The 13,450-nt window shown below is 34.5% G+C and overlaps 1 protein-coding gene across 1 annotated transcript; it reads right to left on the bottom strand.

Annotated features, from left to right (window-relative positions):
* Positions 1-10,018: 10,018 nt before the first annotated feature.
* LOC131407852 (putative olfactory receptor 8G3) lies at positions 10,019-10,954 on the bottom strand. The gene has a single exon (XM_058544453.1). The coding sequence runs from the start codon at positions 10,952-10,954 to the stop codon at positions 10,019-10,021; it is 936 nt and encodes a 311-aa protein (XP_058400436.1).
* Positions 10,955-13,450: the final 2,496 nt, after the last annotated feature.

The following is a 13,450-nucleotide window of genomic DNA, read 5'->3' on the forward strand; positions in this document are numbered from 1 at the left end:
TTGTAATAAAATTAGAGAGATTTATCAATCATAAAGTGAGTTCGATCATTACTGTGATGTCATTATTACCTATTAACATTTTATCAATTGGAAAACATGCTATAATTACTCACTTCAAATTACAGAAACAGAAATCTTAATATCGCAATCCTCTTCTTCTTCATCTTTTGTGCAAAGCAGAGGCATACAATTAGCAAACATAGAATTAGAAATGTGGTTCCTTATTCTGTTAAATGGCAAACCGATGATTTAATAATTCTACACACCAAAGTAAAAGATGGAATAGAGTTTAATCTTAAAAATATATGAAATATATGGAGCCGGCCCGGTGGCGTAGCAGTTAAGTGCGTGTGCTCTGCTGTGGCGGCCCAAGGTGCACAGATTCGGATCCAAGGCGTGCACTAGTGCACTGCTTGTTAAGCCATGCTGTGGCAGCATCCCATATAAAGTGGAGGAGGATGGCCACGGATGTTAGCTCAGAGCCAATCTTCCTCAACAAAAGGAGGAGGGCTGTCATCGGATGTTAGCTCAGGGCTGATCTTCTTCACACATACACAAAAAAACTAACCATAGAAATGGTTAAATTGTACTTCATCAAAATTAAAAACTGCTCTTCAAAAGATACCAATAAGAAAATGAAAAGGTAAGCCTAAAGCAATACATATATCTGACAATGGGTTTTCTCTCAAATATGTAAATAATATTTACAATTTTTAAAATAAATATGAGCAAATTTAAAAGGTTTAAAATATCTGAACATATACCTCACACAAAAAAATATATGAATAGTCAATAAACATATGAACATATGCTCAATATCACTAGTCATCAAGGAAATGAAAATTAAAATCATAATGAGACCTCTCCACATACCTATATTGGAAGAGGTAAAACAAACCCACCAAGAAACCCCTGGAGACACCAAGTGATGGTGAGAAGTACCTGGACTTGTACAAAGCTGATGGGAGGTGTAAAACTTTTAAACCACTTTGGAAAACAGCTTGGCAATTTTTTAAGAATTTAAATAGACATTTATTACTTAATCCAATAATTTTCCCCTCAATATTTATCCCAAAGAAATTTAGACTTTTGTATACACTAAGACTTGTACAAAAATGTGTATGGCAGCTTTATGCATAACAACACAAAATTGGAGACAACTCAAATGTATGTTCACTAACTGATGAATAGATAAATGAGTTGTAGTATACGTACATATATATATATATATGGAGAGAGAGAGAGTGAAATACTATTTAGCATTAAAAAGAGAATAAATCAAAAATACATGCAACACTACAAATCTCAAAAACATTTGGTTTTTTGGAATAAATTGCACAAAATTTACCTTAAATATTTGGACGTGTTCACCAGTGTAGCAAACTAGATCTGTGGTTTGTTTTCTTTGTGTGTGAGAATTTTTAGTAAGGTAGTGGATTTATTTAATAGACATCACTAATTCAGATTTTATCTTTCTTCTTAGCTTTACTAGGTTGAAATTTCAACACGTTCATCCACTTTGAAAATTATCAAATATGTTGTATTAGATTTTTCGTAATTTCTTTAACATTTAAAAAATATTTGTCAACTATGCAGTAATTTCTGCTTATTCACTCTTGAAATCAGTAAATTATGGTTCTTCTCTTTTTGTCTTGATCTCTCATTCTAGAATTTTTCCAAATTTATTTATTTATTTTTGTAAATTAACTTCTGGCTATGTTGATTTTATGAATTATACATTTATTTTCCATTTAAATTATTTCTAATAACTTAATTATTTTATTCCTTATACATTCTTTGGTATGATTTTTCTGTTTTTTTCCCCCAAACTTCTTGAAATGAGAGCTTAAATAAATATCTTCAACATTTATTTTTTCAAATATGTACATGTAAGGTATAATTTCCTCTCTAAGCTGCATTTTAGCTGCATCTCATAAGTTTTCTTATATCAAATTTAGAATATAATTCATTTTAAAATATTTTATAATTTCTGTTTTATTTTTTTATTTTCCTGTGGATTATGTGAAAGAGAATTAACTTTCTAGAATATGGGATTTTTTTTCAGCTATTTCTGTTTTTAAATGTCTGTCTTAATTTCATTGTGGTCAAAGAACATGCACTGAAACATCTAAACTACTGCAAATAGCTAATATATCATTAAAATAAAGCTTAAGATCAGTTTTTATAAATATTTCCAATGCATCTTAAAATATGTTATCTATTTTTGAGGGTCCTGTGACGTATATATTTCAATTCTGTCCACTTCATTAATTATGTTGTTTAGATTTTCCATATGCTTAGTGATTATTTTGTCTGTTGTTCTAATGGCTATTGAGATAGATATGTTAATGTCTCCTGCTGTTTTCTGATTTGTCTATTTATCCCTTTGTTGTTCAAACCTTGAATTAAACCCTTTACCATTATGGAATGACCCACCTTATATTTAGTAATGTGTCAATTAAAGCATCTTTTGCCTGATATCAGTATATTATCAAAAGATTTATTTTTCATTAGAATTTGCAGAGCATATTGTTTTCCATCTATTTGATATTTCTGTGAATTTTTTGGAAGAAGCAACGAATGAAATAATCATTTAAAAATAGTGTTACATAAAATAGCAACAATTTAGCATCAAATACCTAGGAATAAGTCTAATAAAATATATGCAATGCTTATACACTGTAACTTAAATAATTCTGAGAGAAACTAGAAAAAATCTTAATAAGGAAAGAGACACACTATACACATGGATTAGAAGATTGAATAGTGTAAGGATATTATGTCTCCCAAACGTATTCATAAATTCAACATAATTCAATTCCTGGGTATAACATCTAAACAGATAATCAATATCGTAAGACACCAATAAAGTCCTGAAGGGATCATTTGGCTACTTCAGGTCATCTTTTAGGATTTATAGAAAACATCAGCTTAGACAAATATTGGAGGGGAATCAAGATATTGATTCTCAAAAGGTTATAAATATTGTACTCTGGAAACTCAAGGTGGGTATTTTAATATGATAGCCTTCACGCTCTCTCTTCTCCTTGTATCTGTGTCTATTCGTAATCCACGTATTGGATCAGTGAATGTCTTCCTTTCTAGAATCCAATTTGTCCAAGTCAGGATTTTATGTCGAGGTCACTACTTCAGTTGCTCAATATGAACATGACACAGGTACAGTTCACTGCTTTTTCCTACAAGCAGGTGACACCGGCTCTCATAATAAGCTTGTGGGTAAGATAAAGTTCTATGGGCTGGTTGCTTTACAGTTGGATACAGAACACCATATTTGAACACAAAGAGTGTTTATTAATTCAGAGATTTCTTAACATGGTTGATCATCAGAGTTATCTAGGAAGATTACGGTATTTACAAAAAATGATAAATGTAAAAAGGTAAACATGATTATAATGAAAAACAAATGTTCCTGAATCACCCTTCCTATGCTCTTACATTACCAAGAGATAACGCCATCTCTGTAGAATAGCTCTGATAAATAGTTTTTTTTCTATTTCTTCTGAAGGTTACCTCCACAGTTCTAAATAATTTGTTTATATTGCTGTTTCTAGAATTATCAACTTTGAACATTAAATTAACTTTCCAGATTTCACGTGGAGCTACTTTAGTTAAACTGGTACCATCACCTCCTCTCTCACTCTGACATCTGGTAGTTGTATTCTATTTTAGATATTTTCTTAGTAGCTTTTGGAACTTGAAAAATTTTCTCAAAAACTCTTTATTCATCAACTTTTAAAATTCTCTTAACTCATTTGGAGAGATTTTGTTTGTTTAATATAGATTTCCTACTCTATACTAGAATCAGAATCGCTGAGAGTGGGGTTTAGAGATCTGAATTTTAAAAATAAAAAGAAAGAAAACAAATGAAACTATGTAAGTAATTCTGATGATTGGGAACAATGGGATCAAGAAATTAAAGTCAGTCTAGTGATTCAAGTGGAGAGCATCAGGACTTTCTCTCTCTCTTTTCTGTCTCTTGATCTCTCTTTCACACTTTCTCTCTCTCTTTCCTTTATTGAGCAAACATTACTGTGAGACAACAAAGTGCCAGACACTGAGCTGCGGTCTAGAGCTATAAAGAGTAAAAGACACATTCTCTGCTCTAATGGAACTCACAGTCTAAGTTCTATTCTGTTCTTTCACATATTAGTACTATGGAATTAAACTGTAAAACTTTCCTTCTGTGAGTTCAGCTTAGATTCAGACATTGCCAATCCCCCATGGTATAGTGTACACCCTGTGGTCAACAATACTCCACGTTATTCTAAATTCTTCCCTAAAGTACTACAACAACCAAGAAAATTAATCCAGCCACTGAAAATAGTTTAAACAAACAAGTTAAAATTTAGCAGAAAAGTTATTAACTTCTAATCTTCGCTTAAAAAGTAATTCTTCGGGGCGGCCCAGTGGTGCAAGCACGTAAGTGCACGCACTCCGCTGTGGCAGCCCTTGCCAGTTCGGACCCCGGGCGCGTGCCAATGCACTGCTTGGCAAGCCATGCTGTGGCGGCATCCCATATAAAGTGGAGGAAGATGGGCATGGATGTTAGCCCAGGGCCAGTCTTCCTCAGCAAAAAAAGGGGAGGATTAGCAGATGTTAGCACAGGACTGATCTCCTCACAAAAATAAATAAATTAATTAATTAATTAAAAAAAATAATTCTTTGCATACAAGTTATCTGGTTTGAATGCAATTCTTACAAAAAACATAAAATAGGCATATTCCTTATGAACTCAATGAAGCCCATAGAATAGTGGATGATGAAAGAAGCAATGAGATATTTTGTTTTCACCTATAACTGGACTATAGGGCTGGCCCAGTAGCGTAGTGGTTAATTTTGCACCTTCTTCTTCAGTGGCCCAGGTTTCACAGGTTCAGATCCTGGGCATGTACCGACACACTGCTTGGCAAGCCATGCTGTGGCAGCGTCCCATATAAAGTAGAGGAAGATGGGCACAGATGTTAGCCCAGGGCCATTCTTCCTCACACACACACAAATACTAGACTATGATGATCAGTAATCCACGTAAGACCCATAACACAGTCTCCCAACTCATGTGCCATGGAATTGAAATGTCATGGAAGAATCACAATGGTGCTGAGGTATTGGGTCTTAGCCTTTGGAGTATAGGGGCTAAGCCATCAACCACAAACTCTCTCAACCACTTACCCCATAATCCATATCAATATTACCATTTTCTACGTGTGCCTTGAGGTTAGGAAGCACTGTGCTATACTTATATTATAAATGGACTTCTGTGTTTAGTTATGAATGTCTTTTTTAAGGAGGGACATTGACAAGATGGAAGGCACACAGAATCTGTCAAGAGCTGGGAAAATATTTGAAGGTAATGGGATAATTTGCAGACATCTTTATATACCCTAAAGGAAGCAAAAGGGAAAGAGTTTATTTCATGTATGGTGCTTGAAAGATTTACAAATATACCTTCAATCAGTGTAAGGCAAAGTATTCTAATATTGGGGTTTTAGAAATGGAATGAGCTACTTATTCTTTCCATAAAATGCACTCAACCATAAATGAGATGAGGATTCACGTTGAGGGATGCTGGAGAAAAGATTTCCTTAATTGATTTTAGGATTACAAAAAACCACACGCTTTTTGCCCCTCTCAAACACTCTTAGTTCTTGGAATCCTCCTCCTCTGCTACAGAACACTTGGCTTCTTTCACTTCCTGGAATATGTCATGTTTTCTCAACTATTTGCCTTTTTATTTGCTCTTCTTTTCACATGACACAGTCTTACCAACTTTCTATATCTCTGTTGTCTGGTAAATATATATATTTTTTCTTTTCAAATCTCATTTAAAATTGAAGTCATCATGGAAACATTCTCCAATTCTTTGTCATGGATTGGATCTTCTAACTACATGTTCACTAAAGGGCCATCTCTAAACAGCACTCTAAGCCAGGTGATGGACCATCAGACTTATTCTCCTCTGTATCCCAAGTAAATAGCACAGTGTATGGCACATTGTAGGAGGATAAAAAGAATTTTATGAATTATTCAATAAATGAATGTAGTGAGGAATATTTTCCTGAATTTTTACCTTGATTATTTACAGACCTAATAATCTCAAATCACAAGTGTAAAATGAACACACTCACCTTTCTTCTTCCTGGAAACCTCAATGCCAAATTTTATTTATAACTAGTTTTCTTTGACACAGAGGAGAATAGCACTAACGTTGATGTTGGGAGTCCAAGGTACTGCTATCTTTAGTCCTGAGAGGGCAGGCACAGCCCTGGGTCTCAGAGCCACTTTTGAAGCTGGTCTGCATCACAGGTCAGTATCTCCCATTGTATTTTCAGTTTGTGTTTCTCCAGCTTCAGGGTAGCAAACACTTTCACCTTTCACAGTCCCCTGAGAGGTTCTGATTGCTGTGCTGAAGGTTTATCCTCAATTTATATATGCCAGGCAATAAATAATGTGGAGACAAATACTCTCCAAGGATTTCCATTTCTCAGGGAATAAGCTCTTGAGAAAAGAAGGAATTGCAGTTGACATTTGCCAGTTGTCTATCTTTATCATTCAAGAGGGATTCTTTGTCAATCCTGAATTATCAATTAGTGGTAAAGATTCGCTCACAGGATCACCTGAGGATTTCTTTGTTTTTTTTGCTGAGATTATCCCTGAGCTAATATCTGTTGACAATCTTCCCTTCTTTTTTCCGCTTGAGGAAGATTAGCCCTGAGCTAAGATCTGTGCCAGTCTTCCTCTGTTTTTTATGTGGGTTGCCACCACAACATGGCTGATGAGTAGTGTAGGTCTGTGTCTGGGATCAGAACCCACGAACCCGGGCCGCCAAAGTGGAGTGTGCCAAACTTAACCCTTATGCCACAGGGCCGGCCTCTGAGAACTTCTTTTTTTAAATGCAGATTCTTGTCCAGCAAGTGTGAGCGGGGTTTGAGAGACTGAGATTCTGCATTTCTTACAAGCTTCTAGCCAGTGTTATTGGTTCACAGTCCACACTGTGAATAGCTGGACCACAGGACCACAGTACATCCTGACAAGTTATCTTACCACTAATAAGGCTAGAAATTTTTAAATAGTGAATTAAATCATCTGTTTCCTTGTATAAAAATATGTTTAATTTATTTTATGTATAAGTAGGCAATATATTTGCTTGATTGAAAAGTCAGTTCTATACATAATTGGATTTTGGAGTTTTGGGTTAAGAATTAGGAATATTGATTTAATATGTGCCCTTTTGAGGTCCTCATTATTAATAATTCTACTTGCTAAACTATATATTTAAAGAAATACTTTATTACTAGGCACCTATATTTCATATTCCTTCTTCTTTTTTACATGTTTTCACATTTTTTTTTCCTAAACCGGAATAATGAGAAGTATTCTTAAATTTGGTTCAATCAGGTATTTTGAACATCTCACATCAGGAGAGCTCTTATAAAATATGGTTAAATGTATCAGGTTCAATTCTCTTGACAGTAGTTTAGACTTGGGTTACACTAGTTTTTCATAATTTTGGGTGCATATTTAAAATCATCAAGTCAGTTGTTTTTGTTTTTAATATGAATTCCCAGGTTGCATCTCATATCAATTAACTCAAAATCCTAGGGTCTAAATTCAGTTTTTTAAAAGTTCTCAATCTTTAATGTGCACCAGAATAACCTAGAGATCTTGTTCAACTCTCTTTCTCACTTCTTTTATTCAGCACACTGAAGTAACAGTCTCTCATAGTCTACTTACCTGTAAGGTGGTATCCCAGACACATAGTATTCTCCTATAAACATCATAGAATTCTGCAGCCACTGCATTTGCATAGCTAAAAGAAGCTTTTTGATGAGTGGGCAAGGGGGACATATAAACATATGTATATATATGTATGTATGTATATATATATATTTACATACGTATACACACACACACACATAAAGAGAGAGAGAAAGAGTTTGGATTTTACCAAGTCTTAAGTGACCCAATAGTTTTGCTGTGAATTCTTATCTGGAGTTAGTGAGCTCTACCTTGGGAGTTCTACCATCATTCATCCTTTTATTTAGTAATCCAACCTAGAAATTTGCATTCATCCTCATGCTTTTTTATACTTTCAACTTTCAACCTACTTCTATTTAGCCATCTCTGAACAATCCACCTTTTCACAAATCTCGAGTCTCCTTCCTTTCTAGTTTCACTATCACTGCCATGCAATATTTTGCTGAGCATAATAAAATGGCTGCTACTGCTCTTGGATTCAGCCTGATTCTCTTTCCATCCATCTTCCACACCAGCTTAGGTGTGACATTACTAACATGCAAAAATAACTGTGTCACTTCCCTGTCTAAAAAATTTTTAACGCTCCCTTCAGTAAAATAAAGAGTGATATCTTACAGTGACCCCAATATGATTCATAAACTGTCTTCTATCTACTTTTCTATCCTTGAAGCTTGATCATATTACCTTAAATGTGACATGGTTTTCTGGATCTGCACAAGCTTTTCCTCTCTTTCTTGATGTGACCATTACCTTTCACTTAGTCCATATTTTCTATATGGGCTCAAACCCCAGTAACACAAGGGTCTACCCGCCAGGACGCTTTTTGTTTGTCCTCTGTTGGTCCATTTGTATCATTAGCCAGAGCACTGGAGTAAGAACCATGCTTAAGATAGGAGTTGTAATTGTAGCCATTTTCCTTTCCTTTATAGAACTGATGAAAATTACATCAAATAATAAATATGAGGGCTCTTTGAGAATAAATGTCTAGCATCAATGAATGAATGCATTATGGAGTACAAGGGTGGTAAAGACGTATTATATATTTTTGTCCTATATTTGGAAACTATAGGTAAACACTGCAACTTGTTATGTCAGGTGAATAACACAGCACAGTATCCAAAGAACATTGATCTGGCATAAGGAGTATGATGCTTTGAACTTGGAAAAGACAGAAGACAACTGAGTATTTAGAATATCATGTGAATTCTTTGTTACCTGATGTTAAATGCCCAGAAGCAGAAAAACAATAAGATGAGAGGAGAGAAGAGACGTTTTAAAGAAAAAACTAACATTAAATGACAACTATTTGTAAATTACTAAACAAAAGAAGATGAACTGTATGAAAGTGATACAACTTAGCAGGATATTTGGCTTTCATGAGCAGTTGCTTCATAAATAACTACAGCATTATTGGTATAAAAAATAAGACAACATTGTTTAGTCTGCTTTTATAGAAATTGTTGCTATCAAGTACAATAATTCGAATCTCTATAATGAGATTCTATAACTTGTCTCCATTTTTGCTCTTTTTTGCTTTGATCACAAACAGATTGAAAGTTTTTGATTATATTAATTACATCAAATGAAATGAAAGTGGAAATAGCATTGAAGATATATAGAGGAAAGCAGCACAGTCATATAAGGACTAGGGATGCTTGCTGTGTAGAAGGAAATTCTCAGGGAGGTCTTAGACCTACCCACAGTTACCTGGGGCCAAAACACCACTTTAAATAAAATTGTGGTTCCTGGAGCCAAACTTTCTAGGCTGATCATTTATTATGTTTGGGATCTTGGGCATTTGCTCAAACTAAATAAGTTTTAATTTCTTTATCTTTCAAATGGAAATAATACTAGGGCTTGCCTTTAGAGAATACCGTAAATATTAAATAAAATTATATGTATAAAAATCTAGGCACAGTTTTTAATATCTTGTAATACCTCAATAATATGTTACTATTATTATCTTCATCACCATCATCATTGTTCTTGTTGTTTGCATTTTTATTAAAAATGAAACTAGGGCTACTTTAATCCTCAAAAGTCTTTGATTTTATTCTTATTATTTCTCTATACATAACCACTGTAATACAGGTCAAAGGAAGTGGTCCAAAGGGGAATTTTGGACATGTATTATGTGAGGAAGGGTCACATTATCCAAAAACTTGAACAATAAACCTAATCCATTACATATTTTGGCAAACCAAAGGCCTGTTTCTGACTTTACATGAAGACACTGATTCCTTCATGAATATTTTCTACTGTCCAGAATTTTTTTGAGGGAAAATTTGACATCCTTATTCCTCAGACTATAGATCAGGGGGTTCAGCATGGGCACAATGATTGTATAAAACACAGAGGACACTTTCCCTTCATCCATGGAGCTCACAGATGATGGCTGCAGGTACATGAATGCTGCAGATCCAAAGAAAACAACAACACCTGAGATGTGGGAACTGCAGGTGCTGAAAGCTTTGGACCTGCCTTCAGTGGAGTGAATGCGGAGGATGTTGGAGAGGATGAAGATATAGGAGGTAAGGACAGCTAAGGCAGGGGTCAGAATATTAAATGCACTCAAGACTAGAACCAATAATTCATTGATGTAGTTGCTGGAACAGGATAGCTCCAAGAGTGGAAAGAGATCACAGAAATAATGGTTAATTACATTGGTCTTGCAGAAAAAGACTCTCAACATAAAGCCTGTATGGACTGTAGATCCAATGATCCCCAAAATATAAACTCCCACTGTGAGGCAGAAGCAGACATGATAAGACATGATGATGTTGTAAAGCAAAGGGTTACAGATGGCAACATAGCGGTCATATGCCATTGCAGCCAACATATGACCCTCTGCAATAGCAAAAATGATGAAGAAATAGAGCTGAGTCATGCATTCAGGGTAGGAGATGATGTTCTTCTCTGTCACAAAGTTCACCAGCATTTTGGGGGTAATGACCGTGGACTGGCAGAGATCAATGAAGGACAAGCTGCTGAGGAAACAGTACATGGGGGTGTGCAGGGGAGAACTGAGCCCAATCAGTGTGATCATGCCCAGGTTCCCCACCACCGTGACCATATAGATTACTAAGAAGAGGAGGAAAAGTGGAAGTTGGATTTCTGGCTGTTCTGTTAGCCCAGCGAGGACGAACTCAGTCACTGTGGAATGATTTCCAGGGTCCATTATCCTCTCAGCAGGTTCTAGGTTTAAAAAAGAGAAAATGACTGCACTTATGAGTGTGTATTTGAGTGTATGCACATGTATATGTGTGTGTATCTGTGAGAGGGTGAATAATTCTGTGGAGACTTTACCCCTTATCAAAGAAGATTCATAATGCAAGGATCTCCTGAGTCTCTCCTATTATTCTAAGACAATCAATGATTCTGGTTGAAACAGATAAAAAATCATAATCTTCAAGAATCTTGTAATTAAGATATTTCTTAAATTTTTAAGAGACATCACCAATTCCTGGATTTTTAATGTCAGTCAGAAGGAACATTAGTACTGCTATTCCTCAGGACTCTTTTATTTCCTCCCATATTTTACGTGTAAATATTAATGTCATGTATGTCAAATGGCACGATATTTTCATTTCAATCAGAATAAGTAATGGTAGTATATACTTTTTATAATTCATAAACATAGGATTCATAAATCTGTGAAAAGTAGTTATATTTGCTTGAGCTATTTTCCTTACTAAAATCCCAACTGAAACAGCTGGTGGACTAGGAAGCTACCACTATCATTCCACCTGAGATTTTGTTGCTCTGCATGTCCCAGCTGCCCTCACCCAAGCCTGCTTCCCCAGAAAGCAGGAACATAACTGCTGGCAGACATCATGCTTATATCTCAGCATCTTTTCCAAGACCAAGGAATCATCCTCCCTTGTTCTAATTTGGATAATCTCAGCGACTGTAAAATAATGGCCTATATTTAGGTCATGTATTTCACCACCGTCACCAGGCGAGCAGTGGACTATGATTGGTCTATGTAATTTGGACTTGATGGTTGAAGTGGTGGAGTTCAGAAAACTATTCATATTCCCAAAGTGTGAGAAGCGTTTATGAATACAGACAGTAGGTTTCATTTATGCTGTTTTTTTTTTTTAATAATCATGTATTTTGCATGTTCTCTCTATAGAATTCAAAGATGGTGGGGATGTGGATTAGTAGAGCACAAGCACAATACAATTAGAAATTTTAATTTAAAGTCATACTATTGACAGTCTGATGTATTTTTTTAAAAAGACCAATGTATCTTTAGTTTAGATTTGCAAAAAAATGAGTAAATTCCAGAAAATGGAAGTTCATATTCTTAACACTTAAGCAATAGTTGGATTACTATTTTCAGTTTGGGAAACAACACTTCACATGGTATAGAAATACTGTACAATTTTAGAAAAATGATCTAGAAATTTGTCATTTTAAGAATGGCTGAAATAACTGAGGACATTTCTTTAGTAAAGCAAAAAATCATGTGGCACATGACAGTTATCTCAGTGTTCAACATATTGCTTTATTTAACATATATTAGCCTCAAGGTATATGTCTCCAAGAAAAGGAAATAAAACTAACTACTTGAAACCATGGAGAGAAACATTTGGTTTCACAAAAATATGAACATTCTAACCGTCAGACATATTCCAACGTTAGAGCCAGAAATGGTTGACCACAGCCTGAATAACCACTTATTAGTGGATTTTATTTAGGGACACAAACACCTGATGGGTGGTTGCATTAAATCATCTTTAACATCTCTTCCAATTGCAATATTTCATGATTTTATGTTTCTAATAGATTCTGACATTAAGATAGACAGAGTAGTTGGTTAAAAGGTCAACTCAACCCCTTAATTGCAGTATGGTCTTGGAATAATTATGTCCACTCTGCAACTATCTGAAAAACAAAAATGCTAATATCTTTTGTATGTGAAAATTAAGTTAAATGATGCTTACAAATTGCTAAGTGCAATTTCTGGCTCTTGGTAAGAACTTAATAAATGTCAATGCCATTTTAATTTTAATCTATTGAGTTTATTCTCTGTTATAACTTTTTATTTAACCAATATTTTTATTCCTGTAATAAATGGCAAGAGTTTTAATTTTTTTTCCCTTAGCACATGTTTTTGTTGCTTCTTTCCACATGAATACATATAATAATATAGAGATTTGGAATTATTTAGTAAATATTAACTTCATAAAATTATTAATATTTTCTATGGTCTCCAAATGAGGTTCAAACCAATTTCTTTGTCATTCAAACATTTATATCATCTGGCAACAAAGAGTTTTCCTTTTTATGTTCCAACAAGTATCACATGATTTACCTATTTAATAGAAGAGCATTTGGTAGACTCTCTTTTTTGACTCATCACATTCCTTTATCTTTTCTCTCATTCTATCCCCTCTATCCTATGAAATCTATTTAATAGTCAGGGCTCTTTAGTTAAGGTCTGTGATAGTGAGGGATCCAGTTAATAAGAACATTCTCTACATGCTCATGAATATGTTTCCTATGTTTAACTTTAGCACATACTTAATTCTCTATTAATTATTATGAGTTATTTACTGGTTTTTCTTCTGTTCTAGGCTGTAAACTCAATACAGTTTTTGGTAGATTGTCTTTCATGCAGCAAGTATCAATAGTTATGTGTTTTAAATAAATTATTTGCAAGAAGGTT

Source organism: Diceros bicornis, chromosome 7, assembly GCF_020826845.1.
Source record: "Diceros bicornis minor isolate mBicDic1 chromosome 7, mDicBic1.mat.cur, whole genome shotgun sequence".
NCBI classification, from domain to species: domain Eukaryota; kingdom Metazoa; phylum Chordata; class Mammalia; order Perissodactyla; family Rhinocerotidae; genus Diceros; species Diceros bicornis.

Excerpts from the sequence above, each read along its gene's own strand:
- LOC131407852 (XM_058544453.1), bottom strand. The coding sequence starts at position 10,954 with ATGGACCCTGGAAATCATTCCACAGTGACTGAGTTCGTCCTCGCTGGG.